The sequence below is a fragment of the Trichosurus vulpecula genome, chromosome 8, assembly GCF_011100635.1.
Source record: "Trichosurus vulpecula isolate mTriVul1 chromosome 8, mTriVul1.pri, whole genome shotgun sequence".
NCBI lineage: Eukaryota > Metazoa > Chordata > Mammalia > Diprotodontia > Phalangeridae > Trichosurus > Trichosurus vulpecula.
The window spans coordinates 70,448,987-70,470,341 of NC_050580.1; the positions used below are offsets into that span (position 1 = coordinate 70,448,987).

General features: G+C 40.1%; 1 protein-coding gene across 1 annotated transcript; it reads right to left on the reverse strand.

Annotated features, from left to right (window-relative positions):
* Positions 1-8,339: 8,339 nt before the first annotated feature.
* SENP8 (SUMO peptidase family member, NEDD8 specific) lies at positions 8,340-20,518 on the reverse strand. The gene is made up of 2 exons (XM_036769624.1): positions 20,423-20,518; positions 8,340-9,793 (listed from the first exon to the last, which is right to left on the reverse strand). The coding sequence occupies exon 2, from the start codon at positions 9,755-9,757 to the stop codon at positions 9,119-9,121; it is 639 nt and encodes a 212-aa protein (XP_036625519.1). The 5' UTR covers positions 9,758-9,793; positions 20,423-20,518; the 3' UTR covers positions 8,340-9,118.
* Between the last annotated feature and the right edge of the window lie 837 nt (positions 20,519-21,355).

Here is a 21,355-nt window from a genome sequence, read left to right on the forward strand (position 1 = left end):
AACTGTCCTCTAAATTGGCCAGTGTTGGAGGCTGGCATAGGCATTAATGTGTGAAAACCTGACACTAACTGGGAGGGGATCAAGCCTTGCTTAAAAAGTGTTAATTGGTGTAGGATTTCTAGTGGAAGCTTTTCTTTGCTTCAAGTTCCAGGAATTTTCTATTAGCTTACAAACCATAGTCTCTCCAGGCTACACAGTAGTTTAAAGATAATTTCATAGTTATTTATTGAGCAGCTTTTATTGTGTTCAGCAGAGCAAGAGAAATATGATATGGAGTCTGTTCACAAGGAACCTTCCTGTTGGGAAGAAAAGACACACAGATGAAAGTGACATAACAGTATGAGACAGTATGAATATAGGTATAAAGAATGCCATAGGAATTTAGAGAAGGAAGCAATTGTTGTGAGATGGATTGCTGGGAGAGGTGGAACTCAGTTGTAAGTTGAAAAATGGGTAGGTTTTAGAAAGGTGGAGAGGGAGACAGAGAGAGAGAGAGAGAGACAGAGAGACAGAGAGAGGGGGAGTGAGGGAGAGGGAGAGAGGGAGAGGGAGAGAGAGAGAGAGACAGAGACAGAGACAGAGACACAAACAGAGAGAGAGACAGAGACAGAGAGAGAGAGAGTGTGTATTTGTGTAAAAGGAATGGAGGAGACACAGCTGAGATACTGATTTGGCTGGAACAGGGGGTTGATGTTGGTGAGTTAGGTGAGATCAGATCACAGTCTGAAGGTTGCCTAAAGAGTTTGGATTTTATTCTTTAGGCAAAACTTTTTGCAGAGGCAGGCACTATAGATAAAACTCCAGCAGAGTCTTTGCAGATATAGCACAATCTTGCAATGACTTTTTAAAAAATATTCATCAGTGATGGCATGAAATAACACAAAGCTAATTTATTTAAAGGGGCAACTAGACGGTGCACTGGATAGAACACTGGGCACCGGGCCCTGGAGTCAGGAGGACCTGAGTTCAAATGTGACCTCAGACATTTACTAGCTGTATAACCCTATTTGCCTCAGTTCCTTCATCTGTAAAATGAACTGGAGAAGGAAACGGCAAACTATTCCAGTATCTTTGCCAAGAAAACCCCAAATGGGGTCACAAAGAGTTGGACATGACTGAACAACAACAAACTTCTTTAAAAGCTCCTGCGTAGAACCACTTTGACTTACTTTAAAAAGAACTAGCCTTTCATTTCTTCCATATCTAGTCTTTTCAATTCAAATTCACTGAATAGACTTAGTCAAGAAGCATTCACTAAGTGCCAACTATGTACTGGGCATTGTGCTAAGCACTGGGAATAGAAAAAAAAGGCAAAAACAATACTTGCCCTCAAGGAACTCTCATTCCAATGGGGAGACAGCATATAAATAACTGTACACAGAAAATCTACACAGAGCAAATGGAAGTTAATCTCAGAGGGGAATGCCCCAGCAGCTAGAGAAAGGCCTTCTGCAGAAGATGCAGCTTGAGCTGTCTTAAAGAAACCAGCAATTTCAAGAGGCAGAGAGATGAGAACAGAGAGCATCCCAGGCATAGGGGACCAGCAGCGCTAGGCGATGAGACAGGAAATGCAGTGTTGTGTTTGGGAAGAGTAAGTTGCTTGGGGTGCTAGATTGTACCACGAGGAAGGGAGTCAAGTGTAAGAAGACTAGAAATGTCGAAAGAGGCCAGCCTATGAAGAGCTTTAAATACCAGAGGACTTTATGTAGGGAGTAACTGGAGGTTTACTGAGTAGGGACAAGTGGGAGGAGAATGGGTATGAATAATTCAAATGTCATTTCCCTCTTAAATCACAGTGGAATTGAAGGGAAGAGACCTTTCTGCCATCATCCCTTGTAGAAGAAGCCTGGCAGCAGCTTAAAAGGCTGAAGAAAGTCCAGTGGGAATCCTTCATTCCAGATTCCCTTCCCAACTTTCTGAAGGGACAGTACTTTCCAAAGAATGAATCAGGACATGGTATGACAAAAGATTCCTCTCATTTGTGAACTGGGTAGGATATTTAATGTTAGGACTATCCCAGAAAACCCACAAATATAGTAAAAAAAAAATGACCACCTACTAGGAAAACCCAAATCAGCAGAACAGAACATGGAACAAGTAAATAGAAAACATTGGAGGGGAGGGAATGATGAAAAAGTGGGACTCCAAGGAAAGGATGGGGATTTAAAAAACAGTTGAAGGAAAGGACAGTAGCAGAAACCCAGATGGGACAGCCAAGTGTAAAGCACAGAACTGGAGGCGACAAGTGCTATAACTCTAGCTAAGAGAGTAGTTTCAAAGTTCGGGGGTTGGGTGGACCCTGCAGGTGTGTCTCCACCTTTTCAGTTTCCTGCAAACCCAAGGCAGTAAGCTCCAAAAGCCCTACAATAAAGAGAGGGACAAAGTGGGACAATAAATAGAGAACTGATCTGGGAGTCTGGAGGACCTAGTTTTAAGTTCTACTTGTCACACACGCTGGCTGTGTGCTCCAAGTAACTCTCAGACTGGAAGTTGCAGAGAAGGTGCTGATTTGTATTGGTATTGGTAACAGTGAATCCCTTACCTAGAGATTCTCTAACTGGGTAAAATCGGAGGTGTAGTTTTTTAAAAAAGTGTCAGACCAGAATAGGGACTTAGAGGAAAGACAGGAAGTGTTGCTTACGGAACTAGGTTTGGACTCAGTTCACTGTCCTTTGGGATCTGCTGGGCCCTGGGCCTGGAACCTCATTGTTGACCAAACAGGCACTGGGGCTGTACCTTGAACAGCAATTAGCAAGTGGAGCCCAACAAAATGGTCGAGATTGCTATTTGAATTCATCTGCCATTATAAATTTTTTCTCTTGGCAAGATCTCTTGGCTTTATTTGTTGAATTCAAGGGTTAGTCAGTCAGGGAATGAGCATTTATTAAGTTTTATGTGGCAGCCTTTGTGCTAAGCTCTGGGGATACAAAGAAAGGCAAAAGGCAGTTCCTGCTCTCACGGAGCTCCCCAGCCTAATGGGGAGACAACATGAAAACAACCATATACAAATGAGATGTATACAGGATAAATTGGGAATAATCAACTGAGGGAAGGCATGAGCATGAAGAGACATCCAGAAAGGTTTTTTGTAGATGGGATTTTAGCTGGTACCTGAACGAAGCCAGGGAAGCCTGGAGGTGGAGATGAAGGAGAGAATTCCAGGCATGGGGTCAGTCAGTGAAAATGCCCAGAGTTGGGAGATGGAATGTCTTGTGTAAGGATCAGCAAGGAGGCCAATGTTGCTGAATCCCTGAGTACATGGGGGTGAGGTATGAGAAGACTGAAAAGGTAGGAGGGGGCCAGGGTGTGAAGGCCTTTGAATGCTAAACAGAGAATTTAAATTTGATCCTACAGGTCATGGTGGGCCACTAGAGTTTATTGAATAATATGGGGTGCCATGGCTAGACCTTTGCTTTAGGAAAATCAGTTCAATAGCTGAATGAGAAAATGAACTGGGGGCGGGGTGAGATATTTGAGGCAGGGAGGCCAAGAGGAGGCTACCGCAGTAGTGCAAGGTGATGAGGTTCTGCCCTGGGGGCCGGGGGGGGGGTGGGGAGGGATGGCATATCAGAGGAGAGAAGGGAGTGTATATGAGGGATATTACAAGGGTAGAAACAACAGGACTTCAGAACTGATCGGATATAGGAGCTTAGAGTGAGGAGATGAGGATGATATCTAGGTTTCTAGCCTGGATGACTAAGAAGATGGTGGTACCCTTAGTTTGGAAGGGTGAGGGTTTTAGAGGGATGATAGTAAGTTCTGTTTTGGACACACTCAAAAAGGCTGTTCTAGGCAGTATGGAGCTATTATGGATTCTGTTGCAGGGAAGCAATGTGATGGAAGCAGTATTTTAGGAAGATTAGTCTGAATTGGAGGGAGAGGAAAACTGAGACAAGACTAGCTAAAAAGTGATTGCAATAACACTAGAGGTCTTTGGTTATAAACTCCAAGGCACAAGTAATATGCTCTGGAGACAGTGGCAAGGTGGTGACCAGATTTTAAAGCTGTCTCTTCTTTCCACCCCCAGAAACTCATTATCTTACTCACCGACCACAAAGGCTTCCTCAGCCTGCCGGTAGACTTTGAGCCCATCAAGCAGAACTGGTATTGATCTGTGGTTTTGCTGGGTTTGCATCCCCTTTTCTTTCCCAAAGCATCTTCAGCCTTTTGGCAGCCCACACGCTGCTGGTAAAGTGGGTGGGGAGGGAATGCAGCAATGTAGCCAGCCCTGCCAATTAAGGGATTTGATTACCAAGATGTCTCTTCTGGGTAGGGCTGCTCCACTCTACACACTGCCTACTCTGAAGGAAGCCGCCTCCACATCAAGCCTTTAGCAAGACATTTTAAGCCCAGAATCTCATGACCAGATTCAGTTTCTTTTACTGTGGTTTAACAATGGCTCTTTCTCCTGCGAGTATGAAAAGCTTCGTTAGTAATATGGCATTGGGTTTTTGTTTTGTTTTTTTCCAAGAAGGCTGTTATGCCTTGGGCAGTTTGTGAAAGTTTTAGAAGTGAATGAACTACAAGTCAGGGAAGGATGATTCAGTTTTTTCTTTGGTAAATTGTTTCCATTTTCACTTTTCTAAAAGAGGCAGAAACTCGAGCAGATGTTGCCTGTGATTTGGATGTTTTTCAATTCCTCTCCTATGGGGTGAAGGGTTTTCTCTGTTTACTAGCCACTTGATTTCATTTGTGGCTGACCGGCGTATAGTTACACGGGGATAGAAAGCTCTTGGCTTGCCCCAACTAACACATGGTGACTTAACCGAGCTGCAATATTGTTATTTTTCTCCGGGATAATGTTGGTCTAATTCTTTCTTACTGTTTACACTGATGGCGTCTATAACCACCCTTGGTACTTTAACATGTTTGCTTTTCTCTGTGTAAATAAATTCCATTTAAATGCCTCCAGTACTTGACCCTTAACTAACTGAAGTTCATGTCTCTTTTTTGAATTAGACATTTACACAAATAATCAAGTTTCCATTCTTTTCTCAGCTTTATAACATTATTTATTTCCCATATTTCTGATATCTATTTTGCATCTACTTATAGGAGTTATTAGCCTGATGGAATGTAAACTCCTTGGGGGCAGGTATGGTTTTGTGATACACAGAAGGTACTTGAGAGATACTTGATTTTTTTTGGTAGTTACATTGTTTCGGCAATTTCTTTTAGAAAATTCATTAAGCTGTTTTTTTTAAGTTTCTCACAAGTAAGAAGAATCTGTATTGTTTAATATGGGAAATATGTAGTTGCTGCAAATATGGCCTAAATAGATGGTCATAGAACTATACATTAATTAGCCTCTCTGACCCATATTTTTAATTGATTTAATCATTTAAAAATATGTAGATGTTGAGACTTCAAAAGGATCTGAGAGTAATTCAGGTTTCTTTTGGACATAACATATATTTTTCAACTCATACTCTCTTTTACTGACACTCTTCTGTAATATTTAAAAATAAATGACATATACTAAAACCGTCCAAACGCGGATTGCTTCTCCCATCTCTTGCAGCCTTTCTGTGCTCCTAATGGTTTATCCTAGTTTTCAGACAACATAAAACACTGGGTTTTTTTTTGGGATGTGGTAACCCTAAAAATGTGGGAAACTAGGTGGCACAGTGGATAGTGTGCCAGACCTGGTGAGTTTGAATCTGGCTTCAGAAACTTAGTAAATGTGTGACCGTGGGCAAGTCACTTAACCCTGTTTGCCTCATCTGTAAAATGAGGTGGAGATAGAAATGGCATACTATTCCTCTATCTCTGCTAAGAAAACCCCTAATGGGGTCATAAAGAATTGGACATGACTAAAAACTACTGAACAACAAATCTCTAAAAATAAATTTGTTTGCTGAAAACTCAATACCAAAAAGATTTCTGCATAAAATATGTTCTATTTTCTATGAGAAGCAGTAAATCTTGGGGAACTAGGAAGTGGAAGTCAGATGAATTTTTAATAGTTAATTGTTTCAGTGACCTACTCTATATAAATCCAAACAACTTCACTTTCTACTTCAGAGGAGTGCCCATAAAAGTAAACAAACCACTGTGGACACAGTATGAACTAACATCATACAGAATCTCAGCAATTGCATAAATCTTAGCTTATTGAAAATAATTAGGAAATTAGTGCTCATGCCCACATGTATACTGATGTTTTTATTCTGGAACAGTGAAAATTTACCTGTGCTTATTTATATTTCAATTTTTGTATAATATACCTGAGTTTACCTTGCTGTGAAAATTCACCATAAAAGGAAATGTTTCTTGTTCAAATAAACGGTCAGCTGAATATTAACCAACCTATCTCTTTGGGGTCTAAAGTGGATAGACTCTGTAGACAGCAGAATGGTGTAGTGCCATGAAAAACAGCAATAAAGCAAGGAGACAATTATAGTCATCGGTGTACCTAGGATTCATGATTGTGTCTGACCCATTTTAACACCCAGATTTCCCAGGACACAAACCATAAGGTTGCAGAGTTCCTGGGGAGCTCATTTAGTCCATCCTCCTGCTTCCAAGTTTCTTTTTAGGAAAGGGCATTTCATTGCTTCACTCAGGAAACAAACATCCCAATTACTCCTGAACTCAAAGTTACACTTTATGTTTAACCAACACAGATTTTATTCTTCTCATGTCATCTCCCCTGTGATTTTGGGGGACTGTTAGCTCAGGTTTTCTGAAGAACTGAAGCAGCTATGGGAATAATCACATTAACTCCTATAATAAACTTATGCATTTACTGCCATATTCTTTTTAATAAAATGGGTCTGGTCTTTTGGGAGGTATTAGAATACCAAATATTATATACTAATATCTATCACCAGAAGAGTCATTGAGATCAGGTTTGATTAAAATATTATTAGAAATAATCTTACTTCCATACATCTTAGCTCCCCTTAGTCAGTTAAACGTGGTATATAAAAATGGCAGTTACCCACCTGCATGAATTATGGTGTGCCATATCTGCAGAAGGAGCACAAGGTCACTGTCACCCAAGTAATGGTAACATGTACATAAATAGCATTCTGTTGGATTTTAACAAAGGGAAAAAACTTGTGACCCCAGTGTAACACCTTGGATAGCATCCTCTTTTTTTTTTTTTTTGTCTTACTTGTTCTTCAGTTTAATTCAACAAGTAAATTCATTGCTGGGAAGAAACAAAAAAAATAAAGAAAAACTGCTCTCAGTTGTATTAATCTTTCAACTGGATACATTGTTTAACTGCTCTCAGTGACATTTTTCACAGTGTAAAAATATCCTCATCCTACTGCATCCCCCAAACCTCTAAAAAAGGTTGCTCTGCCTCAGTAGGGCTCTGCCTCCTCCACAGCCTTGAGGATGGGACTTCTCAAATCAACAGTAATATCACTTTTCTAATCTTTATCTAGAAACCACAACTGTAACATATCCCTAGACTCTGTGACTTTTTGATACCAATACTCCCTGTTATTCTTGTGTTCTCACTCCTTTTTACCTCATCCCCTCCTTCTGGTTCACCCCACCCACGGCCTCTTCTTCACCTCCATTCTCCTAGCTGCTGAGTGAGAACAGTGGCCTGAATTGTTTCAAGGTGTGGTTCAGTATGAACTCCCTCTTTGGCTAAAGGAAACTTTGTTCATCTCTTAACAGTCAGTTTGTGGTCAAGTTATTTTGGATGATGGGGGCTGGAATACAGGGTCAGGTTTAGAGGTGATTAGAACAGGTTCCATGGCTGAAGCTTAGCTCTGTTTTATGAGTCTTCTATCTTATTCTATTTAGGAACAAGAGTCATGTACATGTACCCTATAGGTTTATGATGTATACACTTTATATAGCCCTTTGAAAATATACTGGAAAACACCACCACACACCAGTGATTGGGGTGGGGAGGTATTTTTCTTTATTCTTGGTTCCAGATAACGTTGACATTTTGAGCCAAGGGAATGGTTTAAGATCGTGATTTTTTTTCTTTCTTTTTTTTTTCAACATTCTAAAAAATAACATAAACTTTTGATATAAATACAACAACAGAATCAGAATGAACCAAAAAAAATCTCTTCTCCCAGAATGGGGAGAGGAAAGAGAGGAAGAGCAAAGATGGCACTATCACAAGGCAAAAGTATTTCTCTGCACTGGGTCAACAAGCCAAGACAGTGCCAGGTAGAACTTTGCACGTAGTAGGTGCTTAATATTTAGCCTATTTAAATGAATTACTAGCAGGGAGCTTTAGAATTGTAAAGTTTCAATTAGGGAGCTGTGTGAATGGCAACAAAAGATGAGGCTAGGATAAACTTTTGATGATACACAGTAGAAGCCAACCTCTACTATGCCAATAGATTAAATCAAGAGGCTAACCACAGAGATTTATTTAGCATAAAATTATTCAATATCCCTGTTTTTTTCTAGCACTCTAGGAATCAGACAGAGTGGGTCAGTGAATAATTTTGTCTTTCTCAAAGATTTGCAAAGGTAGAACAGAGAGCCAGGGAAGCTTTCTTGTAGTAAATAGCAAATAATTAAAACAAACAAACAAAACTGATTCCTAGCTTAAGTAGCTTTAAGTAAGCTTGACTGAGGTTTTGTCATCTTCAGCTTTCAGTTTCTTGGTCATTTTGTATGCAAGGGTTGGGCTGTAAGGGACTGTGGTTTTTTTTTTCTGTGATTTTCCATTTCTGCTATTTTAGTGAGTGCTCCCTTGTTACCATGGCTCCTAATTTTTCTAGACAGTGAAAAAAAAAGTTGATTTGTTTCTATTTGGCATAGACTGATTATGCACGCAAATAATGTACTTCAATGGCAGGTGGATGGTTAAATGTATTTGATCAATAGTAAAATAAAAGTTTTGTGCAAAGACTACTAACCAAACTTTGAAAGCAACTGGTTTGGAGGCCTTGGTGCATGCAGTTAAGCTACTTTCACAGCCTGTAGTACCCTGAAGTTATAATTAAAGTGCGGCCTTTCATTGGGACAATAAAGCCTGAGAATCACTTTCTTTTAGGAAGAAGTGAGAGGGCACAGCCTTGACACCTCTGCCTTGGGTGTAGAATTAGAGACCACTAAGAGATACAAAGAAAGACAAACAGAGAAGGTTGAAATTCAAGAAAAGATGAAGATAACTGCAATGAATGAATCATTTTCTTGCAAGTTTGGAGATGAGATCTTTCCACTCTGCCCTCTTCCTCGTGATATACATAGGCGTGAGATGCTGCAGCCGTGGCTCTGGCTGTCCCTTAAAGAAGCCCTGACACAACGCCTCTGTGTTACAGATTACATACATTCCACAATCATAGCTGTTTTGTTGAGCAGGGGCTTTTTCTTCCACAAATGCTACTTTGTCCCCTCTTTTTCCCAAAAAGGCCTCCAGTTTCCCTGCTACCTGTCTTGCATGGACAGAGTTGCTCCTGCTATGTGAATCATAATGGGAAAATCTATTTTTGTCTTGGAGATAAACCAACAAACTCCAATGAGTTCCCCCAGCTGCTTGATTGGAGTTATTATTGATGGGTAAGAATATAACTCTCTTGTGGGGTAAGTCAAGAGGTTGAAGGAACATGGTGATCTCCTCTGGGCTGGTGGTACACTTGATGAACTGAGTGACTTCTGGGCTGATGAAACACACTTGGTCTGAGCAGTCATGGAACTGGTCACTAGCAAAGTACTCAAAAGCAAATCCAATAATATGGTCATTAAGCCAGCTGGGAGGATCCAACAGTGAGACATCTGATTCTCGTAGTAAACTGTCCATGTAACTCAAAACAACTGGGTCCATTCTGCACAGAGACCAACTGGAAACAAACGCCAAGAGCTGAAGCAAAGGGCAGAAGACAATATTTACTGATGTATATCCTGTATAAATACTGTTAAGAAAACCAAAACATACTTGTAGGGAGCTTGGAAAAGCAACGGCTTAGGTAAAACCACTTGTAAAATACTTCTTATTCTACCACTATCCAGGTGTTTTGGGGCCCAGCTTTTTTATCAGTTAAAATTCACAGGGCTGTGAGACTTAAATGACATAGTTTATATAGGTGTATTCTATTTGCTATATAACCCTAAAGAGCTATATAAACATTTGCTATTGTTACCATCCCTACTGTATGGAAGGGAAAATTGAGATTCATAAAGGTTAAGGGATTTGCTCAAAGTTACACAGCTAGTAAGCAAGAAGACTAGGACTAGAACCCAGGACTTCCGACTCTGAGTGCAGGACTCTTTCTACTATTGTCATAATCACAGCTGACATTTTTACAACATTGTTATAGTACACATCCCGAAGCGTAACAAAAACTTCTAGAAGATAGCATTCTGAAAGCATCCTTTCTCTTCCTTGGGAAAGGGAGTTTACTCATTCAGGAATTCCCTATACCAATAAAATCACAGGTCTAGTCCTTATCCTTTAAATTTTAAAAAGCACTGCATATATATTTTGTCATTTGATCTTCAAAACAACCCTAGGAAGGACCTACAGATTTCTTACGTGTTTTTTAAGATGAGGAAATTAAGGCTCAGTTAAGTAGCAGGCTGACATTCACAAGTCTTGTGGAACTTAGAGGTGGGATTCAAACTCAGTTAGCTCCCAACTCTAAGCATGTTGTTATTTTTACTACAACACAAATCACAGCTCTGCCATTTACTACTTAAATCATCTTGGGTAGGTCACTTAACAACTCTGGGCTTCAGTTTCCTCATCTGTAAAATGAGAGGGATGGCTGAGATGATCTCTTAAGGCCCCCTTTAGCTCTCAGGTCTATCTGTACCATATTCCCTCTCTTCAAAACCTTTGCTTAAATAGGAATTAAGTTTTTAGGCTAAGATGGTGACAGACTAACTGCCTCACAGAAGGTTGTTGTGAAGAAAGTGCTTTATAAACCTTAAAGTCCTATTGTATATCAATGAGCTATTTGTATTTAATGTCAGATAAGATGCTTCAGCAAGTAAGGAAACAATTTTTAATAATGCAACTAGAAAACCTTACTAAGTATGCGCTCTACTTTGTTTCAAAAGGAAAAAAAAAGGTGACAATTAAGCACAGCCCCTTTTCTGCTTTTGGGCTGGGGATGAAAACTGATCATTTTATGGAGTGTAACAGACTTGATTATCTCCTGATCTAGCTCCTTGGAAATGCTTGCATTGAATCAGGGAGCAAATCTGTTCCAGCATTTTATCCTTGGCACTAGGTGCCAGAGGGGTGCTTACTCCAGAAGGAACTGTTTGTTCTCTCCCCACATAAGGAGGATGCCATTATAGGAAACATCAATATGTTGTCAATGTACACAAACTAGGCAGTTCTGAATAGTACTGGATTTACAGTATCTTCTGCTCTCTACAGATAAATTAATCCAATAATAAATTTTAATGTTTTTATAGAAACTTCCTTTGCAGTCAAAGCTTAATAAAAGAATTAATCTAGTTATTTATAATGATATTCTTAAAGTAAAATTCCATGTATTAGTAAAGCTATTACAAAGCACTAAATCATCAAAGAAGATTAAATGTTTATGATTTTTATAGGACTTTGATTTGATGCAATTTGATGCAAGTAACCTTTCAATTACTTATTAACCTAAGAATTTTCAAGAGCACTGGACTGGAGTAAGGAACTAGATATTAACTAGTTGCATGGCAAGTCATTTAACTTTTCTATGCCTGCATTTCCTCAGTCTACAAATGGCAGGATTGCACTGCATGATCCTGAAGATTTTTTAGTTGTAAATTCTGTTGAGTCCAAGTCTAAACTTTCATGTCATGAATTTCATGGCATTGTAGGCACTTAATAAATAATTGTGAAAAAATGAATTAATGTTTAATAAGTGGTGGTTAGATGTTATTTGAGGAAATGCTTCCCATTGCAAAGTTTGTTAATGATTTTCAGACCTAGTTAGCATGTCGTATTTGTTGTTCAGTCATTTTTCAGTCATGTCTGACTCTTAGTGACCCCATTTGGGGTTTTCTTGGCAAAGATACAGGAATGGTTTGCCATTTCCTTCTCCAGTTCATTTTACAGATGAGGAAAGGGAGGTAAACAGGGTTAAGTGACTTTCCCACAGTCACACATTTACTAACTTTCTGAAGCCAGATTTGAACTCAGGAAGATGTCTTCCTGGCTTCTAGGACCAGCACTCCATCCACAGCACCACCTGCTCAAACTAGGCCGTTTAAATAGCAACTACTGAGCACAGAAAAAAACCATCCTTAAATTTAAGTTTAAAAATAATGTAATTTCAATATTTAATTATAATATTTAAAAATCAAATGACACCTATACTTATAGAATCTTATTTCTCTGGTATTTTACACTTGTTACAAAACACTAAATAGTGGTTAAATATCAGAATCACTCATTTCATAGAACTGCTTCTTGTAATACAGTTTAAAATCATATTATACTGAGGATGTTGCAAGTAAACTAGAGCAAAAGAGTGAAATCTATTAAGATCAAGGATTAACAACAGTATTTACATATACTTCACAGAATATGTGTTTTTACCCCTTGAAAACATGCATGTGGCTATCAGGAGATGAGAACACCAGTATTGTTTGCTTTAGTAAATAAAGGCTCACTAAGGAAGTCCAGACTTTTGACTCTTATTCATTTTAAAATTTATATAATATATATATATAAAACTTATTTACATAAACACACAATTTAAAATGATCTCTCACGTATCGCTAAACACACACACACCTTATACATTAACACACACATACATTTTTAAAGGAATAAGAGTCAAAAGTCTAGACTTCCTTAGACATTGTGAGGCTTTATTTACTAAAGCAAACAATAAATTTACATAATCAACTTAAATTATATAATAAATCACTTAATAACAGTGTCTCCTATATCTACACATACAGCCTCTCTACACATAGGAAAGGCTGTTAATTGATTTTTATATATTCATATCAATACATTTTATATTTTTCATATAAGTTTATATATTTCATAAGCAATAAATTTAATATATTTATGTATACATGTATAAAACAGCCTCATTATGGTATCATTTTAAGATATCATACAAAAAGCTGTAGCTCTGCTGCATATAAGTGCCCAAGAGGTCCTATTTTTCAAATACAGAGTTTGGCTGTTGTACTATGTAGGGCTTAAATCTAATTGCTTGGAAATATCCTAACTGCAACTGATGCTCACTGTAACATGACACTCTAATTGCCAGTAACATGATTCCCTATATTTAATCAAGGCATAAGTGCCAGTTGTGCATTAGTGGTCAAGTCATTTATTGGAGCTAACAGCAATTTTGTCTGTGATGATCAGGTCTGAAGTATAGTTCTGAATAATTAAGTTAAGAATTTTAACATAATTTCACTTTTTGAATCAACCTTAGAATTTTTGCTAGGTAGTATTTTGAAATCAACTAGCCCAAACTCCCACCCAACATATGAATGCCTACTAGATGGTCATCCAGTCTCTGGGTCTGAATGGTTTCAGGGATGGTGTCTTCTCTATTTTGACAAGCAGCCCACTTCCCTAGTTAGACCCTGTCTGGAGTGTAAACAATGGAGAAGAAGTAGGATGAGATGGACCATGAGTATATACCCTACGAGAATTGGCTGAAGGAACTGGAGTTGTTTAGCCTGAAGAAGAGAAGACTTAAGGACAGGGGGAAGTGGGTATGACAGCTATTTTCAAGAATATGAGGGGTTATGATATAGAAGAAGGATTAGTCTTGATGTCAGGAAAAACTTCTAAACAGTTAGAAGAACTATGCAAAAGTGAAGCAGGCTGCCGCTGGAAATAGTGGTTACTTCCTCACTAGAGCTTTCAAGCCAAAACTTAAGGGCTTACTCTGTGCCCAATGTTAAGCTAAGTGCTAGGGAGGCAAAAAGAAAAGTGAAGTCAGTCCTTGCCCTCAAAGAGCACACATTCTAATGAGGTTGCTTAGGAGGGGATTTCTTCAGATAGAAGTTGGCCTATTTGTTTTCTGGGGTTTCTTCCAATTCTGGGATTCTGTGCATTTTGGGTCAACTAACTGTTAGAAAGTTCCTCCTCATAACTCATTTATAGAATATTTTAAGATTATGCTTTACATTGATTTACATTTGATTTCATTAGCAATCTCATGAGATGAATAATGTATCAACCCCAGGGATCTAAAATCATATGTATTATCTTCAATTTAAAGATGTGGAAACTGAAGTTTAGAGTTTAAGTGACTTGCCTGAGGTACCACAGCTGGAACCCAGGCCTTCTTGCCTAGTGCTCTTTCCATTACACAATTTGCATTCCCTGTAACAGCCCCCACCCAACAATGGCCCTATTACTGTTCTCTGGAGCCACACAGTAAATATAATCCCTTTTCCATATGATAGCCTTTCAAATAACAAGAGATGAAAAAATATTTAAAATAGATAACATATGCAGGGCTGCTGAGAATTTCAACATCAGCATGGCCTAATATGGACAATTGGTAGAATATTGTCAGTTTCAATGTGTTTGCATCTGTACTGCCTGACCCATAATCGGTGCTGAATAAATGCTTGCTGAATTGAATTTATTAGCTGAATTGAATAAATGCTTATTGAATTTATTTGCTGAATGAAATACAAATTTTATCTTTTTCTAAGCACCATTCCATTCAGTCTTTATTACATTACTGTGTTCCTCCATGTGGAAAGCCAAACTCCAAATCAACTTAACAATCATTAAGTCTCTGAATTGATACTAAAAACACGTCTTTTTTTTAAACCTTATTGCAATGTAGCTTGTCCTTCTAATTTTCATGTCAGCTAGTCCCTTTTAAGCATTTCCCCCTCTGATTAGCAGTTACTTAATCCCTATATCTGTAGATTTTAATTTTACTGACATAGGCTGTTTTAAAAAATTACTTCTGATTACCAAAAAAATCATATTGGATCACAATTCAAGTATGACATTGGGTTGATACCACAAGTGATTTTTCAAGGAACCAATTACATTTCTGTTCATTAGATAGACTTCTCATAAGAATTCAGCAGCATTGGTAAAACAAAAACAAAACTCTCCAAAGCAAAAAACCTGAAAACAACCTTAATAAGCTAGCAAGTAACAGATGGCTACATAGAGTCAAGGCAGTAATACAAAGAAATATACCAAAGAAACACTGGTTTCTGTGAACCCAAGCTGAGGAACTTATGTTAAAAAAGCCCTCATTATTTTACAACTCAATATTGGTTTGGAAATTAAGGCAGATTTTTGCCAGAAATATTGGCTAAAATTAAAATAATGAAAAATGGAATAGAAACTCAGATTCAAGAGTATAAGTTTTCAATAAGTAATGACTGTGAAGCTGCCCATGTGGTTTGGTGCCTTAGTAAGCTAGCGTGAAACACTGCTGTGATAATACTGCATTGTTCTCAGCAGAAGATCTATATCTTTGTAGATTGGTCTCAAACTGGGTAAGCATTTGAAGGTCCAGAAGATAGCATCCTCTCCCTTTTTAATTATTAATACTCAATTGTTGCTTATAGTCACAGGCATTATAGAAATACACTAATAAATGAATTTAGATAAAAAAGCAATACTAGTATGCCCTAAAATATTAATTTAAATTTTGTTAACCAGTTTTTAGCTTCATATTTACATGACAGCACAAATAGAAATGTTTTCAAAAAGAAAGTTCAAATGTTTTTTAAAATTAAGTATTTTCAATGCTAATCCTAAAATCCAGGAGCCATTTTTTAAAAATTGCATTTGAAAAGGGCCATATTTGTATATACAATATATGAATGAAATAAAGTGCATTAGATTTTGAAACTATGTCCTAAAAACGTAAGTCAATTACAAATAAGGGAATTTCCATTGTGATCTAGGAAATATGAATTCATAAATTTTCAACATCCACACATGGTGACAGAATATCATTATTTTACATGTGGAAGAACTCAGCTATCAGTTTTTAAAGGTACTTGATACCATGCCTGACAATTTTATTAATATCTGGTGGTGGAAAATAGACACCTGCTTGTCTCCATTACTTTAATATCCTATTTAGGACTAGAGAGGCCTAGTCCCAAAGTTCTCAGATTTCCTCCATTTTACTAGGCATATTTATCAATGGCAAAAGGGTAAGGAAGTAAGTACCAAAAAATAACAGTTCCCAGTCTACCACCAGTCTTCCTTCAACCTCTAGGACTCAAAAAATATTTAAATTATATATATGTGTGTGTGTGTGTGTGTGTGTGTGTGTGTGTGTGTCTGTATACACACATATCTATCTATCTCAAGCAATTTTCTTTTAGATGGTTATGATTATCCTTTTCTATCACAGAACTATCCTTTCCTTGGAGAGCTTCCTATGCTCTACTGTACACTAAGGAAGTAAAGCCTTATTAGTCTAAACAAATTAGGAGGAAGGCTAATTTGAACTAGTCCCATTTTAAAGACATTGAAGGTGCAGTAGAAACAGAAGGAATTTGGAGTCAGAGGACTTGGGCTTGAATCCCTGCATCTACTGGTTGTGAACTTAGGAAAATCAGTTTTTCGGGACCTCAGTTTCTTCATCTTTAAAATGGGGGTACTGGGCTAAATGATCTCTGATAGTCTTCTCAGCTCCAAATACAGAGATTAATAAAAATGAGGTTCAAAGAAGTTAAGAGATCAGTCCATGGTCACATAGCTAGGAAGTGTCCTAGTTAAGAATTGAAACTAAATCTCCTGACCAAGTCTGTCATTGCGTCTTCTATATTTTCTGAAAACATGGAAATTATTTTTTTCCAGCACCTACCTTAGCAAACCAAAAGTTAACAAACTATAGTCCAGCAGAAGGCTCAGATTTAATGAGTAACTCATTTGTATGCAGCATTGTTCAGTATGCAAATTGTACTTGTAAAAACATTGAAAACTGTTCTTTTAAAAAGGTTAAACATTTTCCTCAAAACTAATTTATGTTCTACAAATCCTTTCATAGATAGCATAAACACTAAACTTCTGCTCTGTCTTCAAGTTATCTAATTGCTGGGTTCCTAACTAATTAGATTTTACTTTTTATTGGCTAAAAGTAGTGGCTGACTTGGCCTATGATAAATAGAACTTTTCCTTTTATAAATGTCTTTAGCCTTTTTGAAAATGATACTGTCTTCTCAATAAAATTTGAGTTAAACGAAACAAATGTAATGAACATTTTCCAGTAATAATTGACCAAGGTTGTTAATATAAACTGGTTAGCTAAGCAATGCTATTTTTATTTCCTCACTGTTTTCAACTCAGGCTAGGGGGAAAATCATCAAACTCAGGTTTTGAAAAAACAAGAACTTATTATCAATAATAATCTCATGAAAGTACTTATTTATTCATCGGCCATCAGGCAATACTAAGTTTAGGGTAAAAACTGCCCTGTGGATACTCAAATATTAACAAGGCAAAGATGTTTTTACAAACATCCACAAGAAGATATAGCACAGAAGATAAAGGAGAACGTAGGAAGGAGAATTAGACAAAGAGCACAAGTTAGGTAAAGTTACTTCCAGAAAGGTTTTCTCCAATGTGTAAACTTCTTTAAGAAGCTTTTCAATTATCAAATATTCTCCTTTGTTTACAGATAGAAAATATGAGAAAAGGTGGATTAATTCACTCAAACACCCTCAGCTGTTGAATAAATCAAGACTTTAATGGTTTGAAACTATACCACTACACAACTACTTTGGTCTTTAACAATTTTTGGGGACAACGATAATGTAGCATACAAAACAGGCAACTACTCTAGGCACCTGAAAGAGAAAGACAATGAACTCTCCTTAGAAACTGAGCTACCAAAATCAGATTTGTGGCACCATGATATTCAAAACACAACATATTACTATATTATAAAAGGGCAGAGTTAATAAAAGCTTTGAAATGTAAAAAAAAAAAGAATAAAACTAGATTTGTCAAAACATTTTATGCATGACTTTTTAAAATGTTGAAGCCTGGATTGAAATTGAACTACATTTATTTAGTTTTGAATTAGACATCTTTATAATATCCATCTCATCTTGGAAAACCTTTTATTAATAAGTTTAAACAGCTACAGCTCATTTTAGGACAACAATTTAGACTTGGAAAGAACTTTAGAATAGTAGTTTGCTCTCTAGTTCTCAATTTACCACACTAGTGTCGATACTTCAGTTCTGAACATTTGGCTCTGACATGGATATGGCAAGTTCTTGGGGGGCTCCATGCTTGTAAATTCATCGGTGTGTAAACTCCTTCTGTGTTTATCATCAACTCCATAATTGATAAATTTAGAGAGAAACCTGAGGCACTAAGAGGCAAGGAGACCAGACCAGGTTCATAGTGCTACAATGTGTCAAGCAGAAGAACTTGAAGCTAGGTCTTTCAGGCTTCAGGGTTCACTCTCCAGAAAGGCATCTACATAACATAGGTAAGTACTGAAGATAAACAATTCAAGAAATAGCTTTGGGAAGTATAGTTCATATTCAGGTTCAGGAGAGATTACCTAGATTTTAAAAATATTAATTTCTTCTCAATGTATAAAAATAATCTCTTCTCATATAAATTATTCGGGAAATGAAAAAGTAACAAAGCTGCTTCTTCCCTCCCCAGGGGAGTCTATACTGACTGGGCTTTAGAAGGCAACATTCCAGCCCTAAGAATCCATTATGTCATTTTCATCTGTGAGGCAACACGGTTTTAAAACCTTTTATACATTAAGTTCACATTGTTATTGTTTAAAACATGTATAGGGTCTTGGATTTCTAGCCTGTTAAAATTTGGAAGGCACCTTAAGAGTTCATCTAATCTAGCTCAACTCTATTCGAGCAAATAGTGTGTAATACACTAAACTATTTATACACTTAAAGTCACCATTTATATGGCATTCACCATCTACTATCTTATATGATAGTTACTTGTTACATAATCTCTCATTTCTAGGAGTATAAATTGCTAGAGGTCGAGTAACATGGGGAAGATTTTTGTACCAGGCCAAAGCAATATTTATGTAGCATTTGATTGCAACCAGGTAATTACTGTGGATATTGCTATTCTAATTTTACATAAGGGGTGAAGTTATACAGTCCAACTCCATTCTAAATCTGGTACCCTCTCCACTAAACACCACAGCCTAGTCTTTTGGTTTAGTGGAAAGACCACTGGATTAGGAGTTTGATGAACTGGGTTCTAGCCTCAGTTCTGCCACTTATTTGCTATGTGACCATGGTCAAATTACTTCAGCTCTCTGAAACCGTTTCCTCATCTGTAAAATGGGGACACCTACTTCACAAGGTGGCTGTGAGGATCAACTGAGGATGCCTGTGAAAGTGTACCGTAACTGTCCAATATTATATGAAGAGTAATAATAAATATCTGCTCATTAAAATAATTATATGTTTGTTGTTGAAGAAAAATATCTAAAATAGGGGGCCTGTCGCTTACCACATATTATGACATATAAATTGATTTTTTTTTAAACTTCAAAGCCTCCCAAATTGGGGGGTGGATTACAGGAAACTGTTTAAACAACAGTTGAGATAATAGGTTAAACTGGTCTAATGAGGAACCTGAACCAGGATACCAGGATCCATTCCCCTCTCCTCCCCCCCCCCCCCGGGATTCACGAAAGGGTTAAGCCCTTCCAGTCTCGCTTATTGTGGGCAGGATCTGGGAGAGCAGGAAGAAGAGGAGGAAGAGGAGGAAGAGGAGGAAGAGGGGGAAGAGGGGGAAGAGGGGGAAGGGGGGGAGGGGGAGGAAGAACAGCTGCTCTTAAGTCTTCAGTGCTGGTCAAAGCCTGGAAATTCCTAGCAAGGTCTGGACAGGCTGATACACAAAGTTGCCTTCTGCCGGGGATACTGGGCGAGACATACGGATTTGGGTGACAGTTGTCCTGGTGTGGAGTCGCCCAGATTCTTGCGGGTCTAAGCTTGGGGATTGCCGATGGGGGTTCAGGGAGTTTACAGTAAACAAAGTCCTGAGCCGGGCGCCACTTTCTAAGGGAGCTGTACAATTACTGTAGGAAGAAAGATGACAAGAAGCCACTGCTTTAACAGGTAGAGAGCTGGGGGAAGTGGTCCCTGACTTGCCGCAGGCTCGCGAGCAAGGCTCCGAAGGGAGCTGGGAGCTCAGCCCCCCGCACCGGGTCCCTTGCCCACCCACGTGGGGAGGCGTGGGGGAGGGGGGATCCGCGCCTCGGGGCACGGTGCTCTCTCACTACCCAAGAATTTGGGGCCCCTTTCCCGCACCGATGCTGACTCGGGTTTTCGGTAACACGGACTCTCCTCCCGGATCGGGTGACAGACCGCGGGGAGGGCGCCTCCGGCCCCCGGAGCTCCGGGGAGCCGCGGCCTGGCCTTCTTCGCCGGACCTCGGAAGACACCGGCCGCCAAGGGTGGGGGGCAGGGGCGGGGTCGGGGACGGGCTACCTCGCCCCAACCCACCCAAGCGACCGACCCTCCTCGGCCCCGCAGGACCGGCATACGCCTGCAGCTCCCGCCCTCTTACCTGCCTCGGGCTTCGCCCCCCGGGACGCACCTCCGTTTTGGCTAGCGCCAAGCCCTCCCCCCACCCCCCCAACCAGCAGTTAAGGTAGCACCGGCTACCCGTAAAGCGAGGGCAGCCGTCGCAAAACCAGGTCTGTCTCCCTCTCTACCCGTCCCGCCTTTGCGACACCGTGCTTGGAGGGAGAAAGTCTGGCGTCATTAAGAGTCGTAGTAACAGATAAAAAAATGTGGAGCGGAGGCGGGGAGTGTCCTACGCAAGCGCGCCGTTCGGAGAGGGGGAGAGGGCAGGGCGTGTTCGGTGAGTCTAGGGGGACGGGCTAAAAGGGGCGTGGGAGGGGTGCGCGTGCCTGTCGCGGAGCCCCGGCGGGAGGGGCCGAGGAGAGGAGGCGCGCGTGCGCGCGGTGACCGGCTAGCGAGGAGGCGGGGGCGCGGACTGAGCCGAGAGCGGGGGACCGCGTAGGGAAGGCGGCTGGGCGGTTGCCGGCGCCGGAGTCAGGGAGCAGAGGAGTGGCGGCGGCTGTCTGCGGGAGCTAGGGGTGCGGAGAACCTCGCGGCGGGGATGAGCCCGGCGGGGGTGGAGTCGGGCTGACCGGGCGGCGGACGCAGGGGATGCGCGGCGGCAGCGGCCAGATTCTCCTGCTTCATCCCTCCCACAGCCCAAGCCCCACCGACCCGGCCCCGGCCCGGGGACGCTCGGCGGAGGCCTCGCCCGTCCTGGGTTGGGGGCTCCAGCCGGAGAGGCTGCGGCTGACTCTGCGACGACTCGGAGGTGAGAGCCGCCCCCGGGGCCAGCCTGCCCACGTCTTCTCCGCTCTCCCGCGGCGGGGCTGTTCGGCCCGCGCCCCGCCCCGGCGGCGGGCCGCCCCCGCCCGGCCGCCCCGTCCCAGCCGGCCGTTGAGACCGTTGGTCCGGCCTCGGAAGTCGCGGGGACTCC